A 17,105-nucleotide genomic window follows, 5' to 3' on the forward strand; every position below is an offset into this window, starting at 1 on the left:
CTTTCTGTCTCTCTGTCTCTTTCTGGCGAGCACACACGCCCTACAGCAAAAACCTCTCCAAATGAATGAATGAATGAATGAATGAATAAAAAATAATGTGGCAGAATCTTTCACTTTGATGATAGAATATTGGTTTGCTTTTATAGTTCTTCTAGTTCATTTTTTATTTTTAAAAGTTTTAATTTATTTTTACCATAGGGCATGTGTGGTCACTGGGAAGAGACAAAAGGAAAGTGAGAAATCACCCCCTCCCACTTGGCCAAGGAGGATGGCCATACCACAATCCCTTCTCCTCCATATTCTTCTTGGGATTTTTAGATGCACACGCATACCCGCCCGGCATGATTTTTTTTAAGCCACCAGGTCTGGGGCTTGAACTGCTCTAGGCCATGTGGGAGTCTAGCACCTTAACCACCACACCACCTGCTGACCCATTGAGTCATGCTTTTTATATTTTGATGGCATGGTCCTGGGATGGCCATGTCCATCTGGTGACGTGAAGCTTTACCACCCTGTAGGGGCCTCTGTGTCTATACGGATTCTCTTGGCTGCTGAGTCTTTGGTCTGACACTTTCCTTCTGGGGAGGAGTCATCTAGCTTATCTGTCTCTATTTTATTTTCAGCCTTTTTTGTTTCCTTGTGTTTTAGGTGTTTTTATTTTTTTAAGCAACATAGGTGTTTTAGAAAGTTTTATTCTGAATTTTATTTGAAGGACTCTATCCACATATTCATTTAGAATATTACTATAGAGTGATATTTTGTACTATACAACTATTATGCTCTTCTCCTTTCCTTAGGATGGATTGTTTCTTCTTTTTTGGTTCACTTTATTCAAATATATATATATATATATATGTGTGTGTGTGTGTGTGTGTGAATATATGTCTATAATTGCCATATTGCGGGGGGAAGCAGCCCTGATGGGGTGTCACACCACGGTCTGGTCTCCATTTCTCCGTCCTGTCAGGATTTGGGGTACGTACACACACAGGCCTGGTGTGTTTTTCAAGCTGCCAGGGTGGGATTCGAATTGCAGTTGACTATATGGGACCCACTCCCTTAATCTGCACCACGGGGCTAGCCCTGTCCATTGAAGTTTGTGTCTTAGTTTTTAGTCTCTTAATTTTTAATTTTAGATCATTTCTTCAAATATATAGTCTTAGCACTGATTTTCACTAAACCCTTCCATTGCATTTCAGTGTCTGATGTGTTCGTTTCTAATTCTTTCTCAGATGTGCTTGGGTGTTTTTATAGCCTCTGTCCTCATGAATACGGTAAATGCTCCGAACACACCAAACCTAAACTTCCACATCGGGTTCCGACGTCTGCTCTGCCTAGCGGGTCTCTGCTAGTGCCACCTCTGAGGGCTGGCCTTCAGGGCTCTGTGTCTTGTACTTGGTGGGTCGTGGCCGGGCCTGCCTTGCAGAGCAGTGTCTGCAGGACTGCAGTCCCTCCTTAGCACTGCCGGTTTGTCACCTCTTTCAGTCTGCAGTGTGAGGTGGCCTCACCCTTCCAGGTGTGCGGCCTGGAAAGTCATCTCTCCCAGGGGACAGGAGATACACACCAGGGAAACTGCTCCCCTCCCCAGGCAGCCTTGAAGTTGCGTTTTCCTCGGCCATCCTCTGGGGGCGTGCAAAGGACGGGAGGTTATTTCCAGTTCGTCCTTCAAATATGAAATGGAGTTTGATACAAATTTTCAAATGAAGATTTCCCACATAGGAAAGGGATTTTTCCTCCGTCTATACAAGGTTACTTCATGAAGTTCATGGAAAGTAGGATTAGAGTTCACACTTATTTTGGTGCAAAAATTTTGAAATCCATGCACAGATCTCCCATAAAATGCGTGTGTCTGTGAATACACGCATGAAGACATGTGCATGAAGACCCCTTGCCCCTGCCACTGCAGCCCCTCAGTGGCCGAGCAGACTGTCACTGCACCAGCCGTGGGTGTCCACCTGCTCGGATTCCCGTGTGCGCTGGACTAGTTTCTCAGCCACGACACACCGATGCGCTTGAGAAATGTTTTCAGTACTCTATTCAGGATGTGCCGCGGTCGCAGCTCAGCGTTGTCCTGCGGCAGCTCCGAAGGGACTGGCTGTCACCAGGGGTTGTCCCCGGCCTGGTTTGTGCCTTGCGGTCCTGGGCCCTGTGCTCACAGTCGGCCATGAGTAGGTTTTCCCTCGCTCAGTACTAGCTTAGGTTCCTAAAGTGGCAAGGATCTTGACTTCCCCTCTAGAGGAATACTTGTGAATACAGTATTGTCTGTTATATTTTGAACGGAAAGCGCAAGGAACAAGCCTGAAGGTCTCACCCTCGTCCTTCAAATCCGACACTGGTTTGCATGCGGTTGCAGCAAGGCTGAGGCTGGAGGGAAGAGGTCTATTTGCCTTCTGGGTATTTAGGTATGCTTGGACAAGAAAAGACAGCTGGACAATGTCGAGCATACTTCACTTTAAAATAGATCATTCCTGTCCACGGGGATTCATTTGCGTCTTCAGGTCTCTGTATTCGATGCCTTCCAGTGGCATGTAAACATGGACATTTGCCGAGAGAGGGCAGCAGTCGCCCACGGTGGACCGGGAAGGCCCTGAAACCAGACCGCAGAAGGCCGCTTTCTCCCTCCTGCAAGGTTGGTAACATTTGAAACCGGTAGCTTTTCGCTCAGTAGATTGGACTCCTGGTCTGGACATCTGAGATTGACCGAGTTTTGTTTTCCTATTTGATATTTTTGAAGACATTTGTTTGAAAACTTTAGTATTAAAAGATAAAACCAAAAGCCTTTTATTTTTGGAGAGGTTTTTGTTTTTTGCTATAGGGCACGTGCGCTCGCCAGAAAGAGAGAAATGCCCCCCCTGGGGGGGGGATGGCCACACCACAGTCCCTTCTCCATTCTCCTCTCGGGATCTTGGGCAGGCATGCACTCCAGGCATGAGTTTAAGCCGCGGGTCCAGGACTCTAACCATGGTCGGCTACATGCGAGTCCAGCGACATAGCTATTACGCTAACTGCTGGTCCCCCCCCCAAAAAAACACCAGCTTACAGACTGACAGAAAAGCAAGTGTTCCACTGCAGGGCCTATTTTTTGAAGGCTGCTTTTTCGGGTCCCAAAGAAGGGCCGCATCTCAGTGACACCAGCCAGAAGATGCAGGCCAGAGGCCGAGGGCCTGGGGTCCTGGGGTCCCCCTGGCTGGGCTTCATGTGCTTGTGCTTCTCCACAGTCGCCTCCTGGGTGTGAGCCGGGCATGCGCTCGCAGTCTCAGCCTACGGTTGCAGACAGGACACACGGGAAGAGGGCAGAAGGAGCCAGCGTGGACCGCACACGGGCGGGCGCATTGGGTTCCGGAGCTGACCTTCCAGAAGAAATAAACCCGCTTTTTAAAGCGTAGTCTGGCGCAGGACGGGAAATGCGCGCCTGATCAACTAATTAGGACTCTGCCTGCCCTATAGGGTTTGGTGAAGCTACCAGATGAAAAAGGAGAAAAGCTGTTCGGCCTGCACTCAGTAAATAATTAATCCACTTGCTCTTCAAAAGGACAGCTAGGGGCAAAAAAGCTCACTCAAGTCAAAAACGCCGCTGCAGCGGCTTCGGGAAAGTTTGTGCTTTCAGGAGGCCGCGCAAACCAGTTTCTGCTCCGGGTCTCTGGGCGGCCAAAGCCTCTGACAGCGGCCGGTGCCCTCAGCCCTGTAATGTGATCCTCCTCCCCCGGATTGGTCACGGGCGTGCCTTCTCCCCGCCACTGAGACGCCCTCGGAGGCTCCCAAGCCGGCTCAGCCTGCGCTGCTGCCCGCCTGCCTCCGCGCCCGGGCCAGCGCAGGGGACGATGGAGCCCCGGCTGCTAGGCGGCGTTGCCTGCCTCGTCCTGGCCGGCAAGTGCCTGCCGGGGCTGCCCTGCCCCAGCTGGTGCCTCTGCCCGCAGAGCGCCCTCCGCTGTGTACACCTGATGCTGGACCGCATCCCGCAGGTGCCACCACAGACCACGGTCCTGTACGACCGCGCAGACCCTCAGCACGTCCCCCAACCCTGGCCTGCGCATCCCCTTGAACTCGGGATGCCTGGTGTGCCCAGCGGGTGTGTTTGGAAGAGGGTTTCGCTTTGCTAGCAGCTCCTGGCTCTGCCCTGTTAGCTGGAAGGGCCGAGTGGTGCCGAGTTTGTGTGTGTTCAGGGGACGCGTCCTTTCCAGCATCTTCCAGAACCCGGCCCTGAGAATTCTCGTCCCCATTCTTCCTCCAGTATTCTCTCTGCAGAAAGGCTCGATTTAGCCCTCCCTGTCCTTTCCTTGCAAATCCGGGGCACTCTCACGCAGCTGGGTCGGCATGTGTCTGTCCCCTCGGGAAAGAACTGGGAGCGCGGCTCCGTCCTGCCCGCCGCGGTGGGATCGCACTGCAATCCCTGCTCCTCCGCTCTCCTCTTGGGGTTTTGGGCACACACACATGAGCTAGGCATGTTTTTGAAACATCTGGGTCCAGGACTTGAACTAGGAATTTGACTCTCTGGGATCCAGCTGCCTTAACCACCTGCCTGCCACCTAGCTGGCCCTTGATTTCCTTTTCTTTATGTGTTTTGAAAACTTAACCTGAATTCAGAAGATACTTTCCTCAGCTATAAATAAGAAAACTTCACTGTTTGTAAAGATTACTTATGGTTTACTAGGGTTTTAAATTTAGAAAAATGTAAAACTAGCCTTCCAAATTTAATTTGATTCTGTGGGTGCAGACATCATTATGCATTCAGAACTAATATCCTAATGCCACTTAGACAGTCTCACTCTTCACACTGTATTTTAGTAAAACAAATCTTTCAGAATGAAACTTTACAAAGAAAATGAACGTTAGGGCGACTGTCCAGTTATCAGACGCCGTGCTGTGGGTCAGTTTAGCTGGTTCCGTTTTATCACACGGCCACTCGGTCGTACTCTCTGAATCTTAGCTCTGGATGAAGAAGCGTGATGTTCCTTGAGTCCCCAGCAGAGGAGAGGTGGAGACTCAGATGGGCACATACTCTCAAATCTGTACCGAGTGCATCAGAACGGTCTGTGCACTTAGGGTTATCTCGGTGACCGAGGGCTCCCCCAAGGTCTTAAATTCAGGAGTATGTAGGTGTGCAGTGCTGCACCTCTCATTCAGAGGCACTTCCGCTTCTAGCAAGCTTGCTTTACCTTCCAATAACAGGAAACCCGAGGGAACGGCCGGGGGAGGCGTGGGAAACGGCCTAGACTCGGTGGTGGAAAAGTGGATCCCGCTGATAAAAAGCTCATCTTGTCCAAGAAGAGAGGATTCCTTGTTCCAGTTTGTTTCTTTTTTTTTTTTTTCTTTGAGGAGAGGTTTTTGCTATAGGGCGCGTGCGCTTGCCAGAAAAAGCAAAAAAATCACCCCCCAGGGGGGATGGCCACGCCGCAGTCCCTTCTCCTCCATTCTCCTCTTGGGATCTTGGGCACACATGCCCGGTGTGAGTTTTAAGCCACCGGGTCCGGGACGCGAACTGCGGTCGACTACGTGGGAGTCCAGCGACATAGCCATTATGCTAACTGCTGGTCCCCCTTGTTCCAGTTTCTATCCCAGCTAGATTTCTTTCCTTTTCATTTGTCTCTCAGAGGTTAGTCTGACCTTGGACGCAGTGTTTCCTAACTTCCTCGCCAGTCGTGCCCAGCTGGCTCTGTCACCCCTCACAGTAGTGAGCAGCCTGCACTCACCCTCCTCCGCACATTGAAGCGGGTGCCATGGACCTCCACTGAACAGTGTCGGATTCAAAGCAGCCCCACTGCTTGACCTGCCGGGAGAGAACGGAGCTACCAGCTGGACTTCGTCCTCCCCTGTCAGGGCAGGTGACCTCAGCAAACAGCCTCACACCGACGGCCTGAGGGCCCTCGCCACTGCTCGGGTGGACCTCTGGAGAAGGCCTGGTAGAGACTTGCGGAAGGTAGCCCAAACTGGAGAGGGGACCTCGTGACAGTGAGAGGGCAGCTTGAGGGGTAGAGGGAAGGTCAGTGCTGAGGGCTCCCCTGGCCAGCGTGTCACCCTCTCTTGAGAGGTTATTGTTATGGTTCAGATGATGGTTTGTCCCCCGAAGTTCCATGTTGGAATTTGATGTTGGGAGGTGGTGAGGCCTAGCAGGTAGTGACAGACTGTGGTTGTAGCATGCAGGCCACAGTCTGGTGATTAAATTAGTGATGGCTCGTGGATCCGCGTGGGTTCTGGCTCTCCTGAGATGGGGTTAGTTCTTGCACGATCCGGTCATTATAACAGAGCTGTCAGGAGCTCTCTGTGCCCCTCTGCACGTACCTGCCATCTGCGTAGCCATTGGCCATGTTGTAGGTCAGCCTGACATCAGCCTATGCCCGCAGGCTCTCTAGCTGCCAGGATGATGCGTTAATAAACCCGTTTCTTTGTTCTTAGTTTACCAGAAGACATGTGCGTTTGCTGGGGAGAGAGAGAGAGAGTGAGAGAGTGAGAGCATCTCCTATGAGCGATGGCCGACCTGCTGTCGCTCCTCTATCCTCCTCTTAGGATTTTGGGCACACACGCACATGCGCCCGAGTATTTTCCAAGCCACCTTGGCCGGGACTCGAATCGTGCAGTCAGCCATGCCATGTGGGATCCAGCGTATTTTCCAAGCCACCTTGGCCAGGACTCGAATGGTGCAGTCAGCCATGCCATGTGGGATCCAGCTCACATGACCACCAGGCCGTTGACTGGCCCTCCAGTTTCATTATAACCACAGTCTTAGGTGTGTCTGTTATCAATGAAGACCACTGCCATCCTTCAAAGCTAATGTGCAGGAGAAGTGGCTTGGGAGGTTTGCTGCCAGGGCCCCTGCCGGAGGTCCCAGGACTTCCTGCAGCAGCCTGCACATAGAGGGTGTCGCTGATTGAATTAGTGGGAGGGGGACCAGCAGTTAGCGTAATGGCTATGTCGCTGGACTCCCACGTAGTCGACTGCGATTCGAGTCCTGGACCCGGTGGCTTAAACTCATGCTGGGCACGTGTGCGTGCGTGCCCGAGATCCCGAGAGGAGAATGGAGGAGAAGGGATTGCGGCGTGACCATCCCCCCTGGGGGGTGATTTTTCGCTTTCTGTCTCTCTGTCTCTCTCTGTCTGTCTGGTGAGTGCACGTGCCCTATAGCAAAAACCTCTCAAAAAAAAAAAAAAGAATTAGTGGAAGGACCGCTGTTCTCCGCCCGTACTCCTGCTCAGCAAGGTCTTCATGCCACGATCCACCCCCAGCCTCAGCCAGCCCAGGTCATGGTGCGGGCACGGAGCCCTGAGGGCACAAACCCGGGCCCTTCGCATGCGAGTCCAGCATTGAGAGCCTCGCATTGCCGTCGCGTCAGTGTCCGGCCCCTTGCCTTACTCTTCAGGCCTGCCAGCGTGAAACAGCTCAGCTGGAATGAACCCCTCGGTGTGCTGGACCTCCATGGGCACCGAAGTGTTGCCTAGTCGCTGGCTCTGCAGGGCACACCCTCCGCTCTCAGGGCTGCAGGCAAACGCTCATTCGCGCTGTCCTGCTGCCTCGCCCATGTCAATGACACCCTCCTGGAAAGGGCACTGGCCACCCCCCTGCAGGCAGAGAGGAAAACAGAGCCAGGGACAGATCCCGGGGAAAATGACATAAGGGAGAGAAGAGAGTTAGAGGCCAAAGTTTGGGCAAATAGACTTGCCATGTTGGAATGCTGCTGGATGCCTCACCCCGCAGTGCTGTGAGGGGGGGTTTCGGGTGGGGACGAGCTATGAAGAGCTCAGTTTCTCTGGTTGGCACTCTTGGTACAAACCCCGTGGGGAGCACAGCACAGTGGCTTGTTCTCCGTACCTGGGTGGCCCAGTCCCTCCCCGCTGACCCGCCGCCTTGCCGAGGGCAGACTTCGCCTTGCCCTGTATCCTGGCCACCTCTCCAGACAGGCACAGTGGAAGCTGACGCAATGTGGAGCCTTCGCTTTCGAATGTTCTGAGTCACCACGCCGCCATTACTGCAGTCCCCAGGGGATTCCCTGATGGCCCTCACAATGTCACCCTGAGGACACTGGGCCATTTTCAGCTTCCCAGTATAGTGACAGTACTAAGATCCACTTACTTGCACCTCACATTTGTTCTGGAAGGATTTCAAGTGGCAGGTTGCTATCCGTAGCTAAGGGAGACCGTAAAAAGCTGCATTTCCCCTCTGCTTTTCTAAAAGCATTAATTTTTCCTTTTTGCATTTGTTTAATTTCTGATCCTATTTTTCTTTTAATATTAATCTTTTTGAACACAAAAGGAACATGCAATTTTATAAAAAAAAAAAAAAAAAAAAAAAAAAAAAAAAAAAAAATTACAATCATTGAAAAATAAATAAATCATTGAAAAATATGAGACCAGCAGATGGCCCAGTGATTAAGGCTCTGGACTCCCACATGGATGACTGCAGTTCGAACCCAGTGGCCTGAAAATCATGTTGAGAGTGGGTGAGTGCATGCCCAAAATCCCAGGAGGAAAGTGGAAAAGGGATTGTGACATGACCATTCCCCCTGGGGAGGGGAGGGATTTTTCACCTTCCCTTTTTCTGTCTCTCTGTGGCAAGCAAATGCACCCTATGGCAAAAAAAAAAAAAAAAAAAAATTTTAAAAAAAAAAAAAAAAAAAAAAGAAAAAGAAAAGAAAAAGAGGAGAAGAATGTTCGTCCTCTCAGCGTGACATCAGCAGATGCGGGCTCTGGCTGGAGGCCCTCGCCCAGACATGCAGTTGCAGTTGCGCTGACAGAAGTGTATGCAGAGAACCCCGCGGCCCTCCGCAGCCACTGCGGCCACGGAGCCTGGGAGGACTCTGTATCCGTGACTGGCAAAGCAGGACGAGGGCAGTGGCATCCCCTCCCGTCCAGCAACAGCAGGGAGCCAAGTCGCCTACTGAGGGACCTACATGAGCACCTCTACCGAGTGGCCGGACCTGCTGGGAGGCGGTTATTCAGAACTTCCTGTGTGCCCATCTGCACTTTCTTCCTCCAGAAAATCTGAACGAGGCCTGGCCGGAGTGCAGGAAGTCACTCGGTTGGGCTGGGCCCAAGTGGTGGCGTTGGATCCCGTTGTCTCGCTGACTGGGTTTGAATCCTGGCAGGGCAGCAGCATTGCGCATGTGCATGTGTCCGGGACCCTGACGGCTGGAGCTGGTGGAAGGACTGCAGCCTGGCCACGCTGTGCTGGGGGTGGGGAGGTGCTTTCTCTCGCTTAGCTGTGCACATGTGAGTAAAAGAAGAAAAGAAAATTTCAATTAAAAAAAGGAATGCTGGGGCCAGCAGGTGGCGTAGTGGTTAAAGTGCTGAATTCACACATGGTTGGCTGTAGTTCAAGTCCTGGACCTGGCAGTTTGAAACTCATGCCAGGCACATGTGTGTGCATGCCGAAAATCCTGAGAAGAGAATGGAGGAGAAGGGATAGAGCCGTGGCCATCCCCCGGAGGTGACTTCTCTCTTTACCTCTCTCTGTCTCTTTCTGTGTCTTTGGCAAGTATATGTGTATCTGCACCCTATACCAAAAAAATCTCTTTAAAAAAAAAAAAAAGAAAAGAAAGTCACCTGGCTAAAGTTGTCACCCAGTCCCTGGACACAGGCCATTACACAATGACTTTTGTTTCATGAACTTCGAGCTCTGAGCAGCTGTTTATGGTGGCGCCATCCGATTGCTGCCGTGTCTGTGGTTCGGCTGCTCTTTCACTGCGAGGCCAGGCCTGTTTGGGCCACGCAGCTGGGAACACCACCCTGGTCGTGTGTGGAATAAGCACCACCAAAGGCATGCCGACTACTTGATTCCTCAGCGCTTCTTGTGTGACAGGAGGAAATTGTATCCAGGTGAAGTTTTGCTAAGACGTAAGTGGCCCAGAGGGCTAGCAGAGGGGCAGTAGAGCCCAGTGGTCAGTGCCCCGGGCCAGCCCCAGGCTGTGTGCGCTGGAATCCTCTTTTCACGACTCACCAGCTGCTGTCTGGGTAAATAGCTCCGTGCGCTGGAGTCGGTTTGCTCACCCGTGAAGTAGCACCCACTAGGGCCAGGACCTGCTGGCATGCTGGCGGCCACCTCAGTACTAGGAGAATTATACCCGTGGGAGCTGCAGGTGGAACGGTCAGTTCTGAAAGTTCCCTCTCTTTAAAATAATTAGGCATGTTACAAATAGAAGTAATTTATAAGGTTAGAAAAGCGCTCTAGTATCTTTTGAAGCTAAAAAGTTAAATTCTGTTGAGAAAGCACCAGAAACACTAATCCTTAGCAGGCTTTTGTTAAGTTGTAAGTACTTGAAATGATGACTTAACATTCAGGAAAATGCTGTGTTTTCCTCCAAGTTTTATTTTTTATTTTTATTTTTTTGCTATAGGGCAAGTGCAATCATCAGACAGAGAGAGAGAGACAGAGAGACAGAAAGTGAGAAATCACTCCTCAGGGGGGATGGTCACGCCGCAATCCCTTCTCCTCCATTCTCCTCTCGGGATCTTGGGCATGCACGCACACCCGCCTGGTGTGAGTTTTAAGCCACCGGGTCTGGGAAGCGAACCAGGGTCGACTACATGGGAGTCCAGCAACATAGCCATTACGCTAACTGCTGGTCCCTCCTCAAAATTCTTGAGTTCTGTGAGAGGCACTGGGAGCCGAATAGGAAGCCCGGGGAGAGGTTTAGTAGATAGTTGTCCCCTGACAAATCCTTGCGGTGGCGTTCCCAGCACAGGTTCACTAATGGCCGTCCCTCCTGTCGCCCTGCTCAGACCTCAGCTCTTACTCTGGCCCCAAGGTCCCCTCTCCGTCTTAGCAAGGAGCGCTGTGTAATAGAAATGGGGACATTTCTTCCATGTCCCTGCTGATGGGAACACTGGGACACTTCCTACTGCTCGGAGCCGTGAATACTGGAGTTTAGAACAAAGTCTCCTACCAGTTGAAGCCATAGCTCACACGGTGGTTTTATTTTCTAGATTGTGTTTACCAGGATTCCGAGATTCATGGTGCTGGAGAATGCCTGCCTCATCTTTCCCTGGCGAGAGGCCTGGGAAGGACCTTCGGGGACTGTTGTGCCGTGTGGTCTTTGTGCACCTGCAGCGGTTGGCGCCCTGAACTTTAGAACTTTCGTACATGAAAGCGGCTCTCTGGGGAGGCACTGTGCAGTGCTCTGGGCAGGATCCAGAAACTCAAAGATCTAGGGAAAAACTACCCACAGCAGCAGGAGGGGAGATTGGAGAGGAGACCGCTGGAGGTCTTGGCTGGGAGAGGAGGAAGGCAGGCCCGAGCGTTTGGAGAGGTTGGGACAGACCTGCAAAGAAACTCAGTGGTCCTGCGGGGACTGACCATCGTGGTGAGATTTGAGGAAAGAAGGAATAAATCGGTCTTTAAGGTGAGGTCCTGCAGCTGCAAGCTTTAGGGCCTTATTTGCTTTTCGCCAACTTCTGCGAGCATTTGTAGGTATGTATGCGTTTTCCCCCACGACACAAAGGGGTGGTTCTGCCGTAGGTATCTCTCTGTGTCAGCGTACAACACAGAATCTGCGATATCGCGGCCCCGAAAGAGCCTTCCTCAGGGGAGGAGCCGGCAGCATTACCGTTGAGAACGGGACAGCGGCTTCTCGTAGTGTTTCTGCGCACACACCCTGCAGTCCTGAAGCTGCGGTGGGGTGTTATCTTTGTTACTCCGGGCCTTGCATCTGGTCTGGCAGGGTCTGGGCCAGGCAAGGCCGGCCCTGTGGAGCAGCAGAGACTCCTGCTGCAGTGGCTTTCCACCGAACTTTGGCTGTGGGAGGCGGTTTGGGGAGGCAAGACTGGCTTGCTTAGGTGGTGTCAATGGGGTGGCCCCACAGGCCCGCTGAGGCAGGAGTTCGCCGTAGATCTGAACGGCAGGGGTTCTGGGCTGTGCAGGGGCCCACAGTGGAATGAACGTGACTTTCTTCATTTTTTTATTATATTTAAGAGAGAATTTTGCTATAGGGTCGGTGTGCTCACCAGAGAGACAGAGACAGAGAGATAGAAAGTAAGAAATCGTCCCCCACGGGGATTGCCACGCTGCAATCCCTTCTCCTCCACTCTCCTCTGGGGATGTTGGGTATGCACACACACGTCCAGTTTGAGTTTTCAGCAACCAGGTCTGGGACTCGAACCAGGGACAACAACATGAGAGTCCAGCGATGTAACCATTCTGCCATCTGCCAGTCCTGAGCACTTTTAAAGACAGAAGAGCAGAAGCAGATGCAGAGAGAGGATTCGCCTTTGGGGGCCGGTTGGTGGAGTGGGGGGAACACGCTGCTGCTGGGGCTGACCCTCGTGGCAGGTTCGGTCCGGAACCCTCCCTAAGCAGTGGGTGTGTCTGTGCCCGTAACCTGGGGCTGCGGCCGGAGTGCATTGTGGTGAGCAGACGCTATTCACCTGCCGTCTTCCTGCTTCTCTCTCTCTCTGTCTCTCTCTCTCTCTCTGTCTCTGTCTGTCTCTAATACTCATGGAATAAGTAGGTAAATAAGCTAACAATAAATAAATCGAAGCGAGGGCCCACAGGTGGTGTGGGCTAAAGTGACCGGATCCTACATGGCTGACGGTGCATTTCAAGTCCCGGACCTGGTGGCATAAACATCACGCTGGGGTGTGTGCATGCATGCCCCAAAATCCTGCAGAGAGAGACAAGGGAGAAGAGACTGGCGTGGCCATCCGCCATGAGGGCCTTCCTCACTCTCTGTCTCTGGCGAGCTCATATACCCTCTGGCCATGTAAAAAATATTTGAGCGAATAAATAAAAGATAAGCCTTCACATTCTAGCATGGTGTCCGTCTGTGGGAGGTCCAGGCCTCGTGGAGGCCGAGTGCGGAGCGGGAGAAGACACTCTCGTCCTGGCTTTGGTGTCACCCCCGTCAGGTGGCTTTTACACAGCACAGGTACGATGTGACGTCATGGGAGGCCACGAGTCAATAGCTGTGTTTCCTGGCCCTGACCAGGGACATGATCTTTGGGGAGTCGTTTAAGCCCCATGCCTGGGCTTTCCTTCCCCCCCATCTGTAAGGCGAAGGCTGTGGCAGGCTGCCCTGGCTGCCGAGTGCCCGCCATCGCTCAGCCTGGGGGCTCGTGCCCCGCCGCCTGGCTTTGTCCTCCACTGTGCTTGTTAAACTCGCCACTGACCCTGTCAGGAGAGAAACCCGGATTGTATCTGCCCAGCGGCGCGTTCTTGGAAATGACAACTCTCCTCTGGACATGGCAGCGTATGTATCAGTCAAGGACAGCCATCCGAGGCTGTCTCTCCGGTTTGAGTACGAAAAACACTGTGTGCGCATGACGGTGTGTAATATTACATTATTACAAGTATATATAGTGTGTCACGCATATAAACACGTACACATGTGTATTCAGTACATTCCTGAGGAGGATCCATGGGCCAGTCTCAGACAGTGTCCATGGCTGCTGAGAACCTGGATGCGTAGGCCGGAGCTGAGAGCGGGTCGCCCCGTGTCCAGAGAAATGGGGAATGAAGAGGAAAGGGAGGAGGAAGTGCACCGGTGGTGCGGGGTCCCAGGGAGGAAGCAAGGTGGAGAGGCGGCAGTGCCTTCCACTCTGCCCTCCTGGAGCAGTGCCCTGGAGAGGGCTCATCAGGACTGAAGCACGGGCCACTGAGACCCACAGGATGGGGACCAGCGTGGGGACACCTCAGCTGAGACCAGCACGGTGAGACCGGCATTGTCTTCTCGGAAAAGCTAAACTGAGGCCTAGAGCCCATCCTCGCTCCGGGCCTGCCTCGTGGGGCCTGTGAGCATCAGGCTTCCCCATAAGGAACGACAGCAGGAGGGATGAGGAGACTGCTGGGGCAACCCCTCAGGGCAGTGCTGCGACTGTAGGGAGGGAGGGAGTCAGCACACCTCCTACTGTGAGGACGGCTATGAGGCAGCTCGCCCAGGTACACTCCACAGAGCCTGAAGCACAAACACGCCTTTATCGATGATGTTTCTGCTCTGGGCCACTTTATCCCATGGCCACGGAATGAGCACTGTCTCTTCCATGAATGACCGAAGGGTGGCCTGTGGGTCCCCGCCACCTCCCAGCCAGGGCCCTGCCACTGGAGAGCTCAGCTTTACCCCTAGTCTCAGCCATGCATTCTAGGTGAGAATTTTATTCTTAGGTTCAAAGGAGCAATATTTCCTCGTCCCCAAAGTTATTAAAGGTCTTCTTTATTTTAGTCTGTTCTCCATTGCTAATAACTGAAATATCCAAGGCAGACTAACTTAGAAAGAAGAGACTTCATTTAGCTCCAGGTTTTGGAGGCCTGAGGTAAAGGAGCCACACTGGGTGACGGTCCCCTTGTTGGTGGCTCCGCAGAGCCCTGAGGCAGTGCAGGGTGTGACATGGCAAGACAGGGCAAGGACATATGTTAGCTCAGGTCTCCTCTCTTCTTATAAGGCCACCAGGATTCAGGCATGGGGAGCTTACCCTGATGACCTGATCCCAGTCACCTTCCCAAAGTTCTACTGCTTAACACCATAATTGGGTTAAGTTCCACCCTCTTAATACTTTCACAGTGCAACCAAATTTCAACACATGAAATTTTGGAGAACACATTCAAACCATACTAGTCCTCAATACAGTCATACTAAATGCCCAACAATTTACATATGTTAGACAATTTCTATTCATTAAGTACTCACAGTTACTGCATTAGTCAGAATAACAGTAATAGCCTCTTTTGTTCCTTTGACTTAGGCTTTAAATGTGAGTGTTCTCAAGCATTGTCTAATGAACCATTTCATTCAAGTCCTTTAGCTGAGACAAATTACCAGCCCTGTATTTTTTAATAGTAAAATCAAAGCGATCAGCAGGTGCCTTTGTGGTTAAGGTGGTGGATTCCCACATGGCTGACTATGGTTCGAGTCCTGGACCTGGTGCTTTGTTTTCTTACTCTGTTTATCCCTCTCTGTCTGTCTTTGGTGAGCACATGTACCCTAGAACAAATTTAAAAATAATAGGAACAATACATAAAGTTAAATAATTAAAAGCATTTTAATGAGTGCACCTAGTGAGTGACTTCCTGTTTCCTGTGTGTGTTGGCCTTCTCAATCCTAAGACTCGGAGCAAATTGTGCTTGTTTCCAGGTCATGTTGATGCGATTAGGAGCAACACTCAGGTGAAAGGAGGTGGAGGCGCTGGCTGACAGGAGCAACAGGCTGCTCGCGGATCCTGTTTCCTACTTAGTGCTTAGGAGCTACCTCAAGCCCCCTCTCACAAAGACGTTGCATTGCCCTTGTGACAGATGTGGAAGAAGCATACAGGTGCTATGAGTGAGATCCTAGTGTGAGTTTTAGGCTGATCTGATGAAGAATGGACACACGAACACTCAAAGCCAATCACTTGTCAAGGAGAAAGAGTCAGTTTGACTGGTCGTATGTACAGCTTGTTGTCCCCTCCCCCAGATTCGTGTGTGAAGTCATCGCAACAAGATGAAGAGGGTAAAAACTGAATCTGGAGCCAGCAGATGGTGTAGCAGTTATGTCGCTGGATTCCCACACATAGTCAACCTTGGTTCGAGTCCTGGACCTGGTGGCTTGAAAATCATGCTGGGCACATGTGCGTGAGTGCCCAAGATCCCAGGAGGAGAAGGGACTGAGGAATCTCCCTGGAAATTGAGAAATTACCCCCTCTGTCTCTCTCTGTGTCTCCTGCAAGGGCATGGGCCCTAAGGTCAAAACCTCTGGGAAAAAAAATCCCAAAATGAAAAACTTAATCTGATTATGGCGTGGACAGGCAAGGCCTTTGTGGTGATGGCATTGTTGGGGTGGGGCCTCTGCGACTGAGCAAAGGTGGGTACACGCAGCAGAGGGAATGGGACCCGGCCAGAGCCCAGAGGACGCCCCGTGATGGGCATAGGCCGTGCTTGGCTGAAGCTCTGCCTGCCCCATTTTGTGATGCTTTGGCCTTTCCAGCTGCCAGAGCTGTGAGTTACTAAAACTCTGTTTTTGTAATTTATGCAGCCTCAAGTATTTTTTTTTCTTTTTTTTTTTTTTTCAAGAGGGTTTTGCTATAGGGCGCATGCGCTCGCCAGACTGAGAGAGAGATAGAAAGCGAGAAATCAGCCCCCAGGGGGGATGGTCACGCCACAATCCCTTCTCCTCCATTCTCCTTTCAGGATCTTGGGCACGCACGCACACGCGCCCGGCGTGAGTTTAAGCCACTGGGTCTGGAACTTGAACTGTAGTCAACTACTTGGGAGTCCAGCAACATAGCCATTATGCTAACTGCTGGTCCCCGGCCTCAAGTATTTTTGTAAGCAACTCAGTAACGGGCCAACACAGTAGTTTACGTGAGTCTCCCACATTAACACACACGGAAGTGAGATCTCACTCACATATCTTCTCAAGAGCTAACAGATAAAGCAAAATTATTTATCAAACATGCCTGCTTCTTACTAGAAAGAGAGTTGTTGGTTTAGAGTTTAGAAGTTGTTGGTCTCAGAGCCAGTGGGTAGCATGGTGGCTAGGGTGCTGGACTCCTGCCTGGCAGACCGTGGTTTGAGGCCCAGACCCGGCAGTGTGGTGGTCATGCCTGGCGAGTGTTTGTGCCTGGGGTCCCACGAGCAGAATGGGGGAGGGAGGATTGTGGTACGGCCATCTCCCAGGGCGCGATGTCTCGCTTTCCCGTTCTGTATCTCCAGCAAGCACATGGACCCTATGGCAAGAACTAAAAAAGGTCTCGTAAGACTTCACAGTTTGCTGAGCTTAGAGTTTGTGGAACAGATCCCTGAACAGCCGTACTGCTCCTTAGTCCAGTCTACCGACGCAGGCCCGCTAGGCGAATAATTTAAAACGGATTTTTTTTTGAGAGAGTGTAGAGGTCATCACAGTCTATGTACCTTCCGGAAAGAAGGACAGTCATTACTTGGAGTTTAAAGAACCTCCAAATGTACCTAAGGAAATACCATGTTAGCACCATGGATTTACAAGACTTCAATTCTATTTGACCAGTTCCTTCCAATGGGACTGAAACCTTACTAACTACACCAGCAGCTGTTTTTGGTGCCGCTGTACTGGGGGCCCAGGTGACGTAAGCCCCCTAGGTCAGAATTCCTCTTTCTTAGGGAGGGTCTGCCTACTGCAAAGAGATGGCCTCTCCCCAGGGTCCCGCTGTGCTCCGTATTTCCATGTTTCTCCCATA

At 51.6% G+C, this 17,105-nt stretch overlaps 1 protein-coding gene across 1 annotated transcript in view; it reads left to right on the top strand.

Moving 5' to 3' along the window:
• The first annotated feature begins 3,821 nt into the window (after positions 1–3,821).
• PXDNL (peroxidasin like) overlaps positions 3,822–17,105 on the top strand; it is a 525,965-nt gene continuing 512,681 nt past the window's right edge. Inside the window, 1 exon segment of the mRNA XM_006140357.1 lies at positions 3,822–3,985. Coding sequence (XP_006140419.1) covers positions 3,822–3,985 — 164 coding nt within the window.

This window comes from Tupaia chinensis, unplaced genomic scaffold (assembly GCF_000334495.1).
Source record: "Tupaia chinensis unplaced genomic scaffold, TupChi_1.0 Scaffold000031_1, whole genome shotgun sequence".
In the NCBI taxonomy this organism is placed as follows: Eukaryota; Metazoa; Chordata; class Mammalia; order Scandentia; family Tupaiidae; genus Tupaia; species Tupaia belangeri.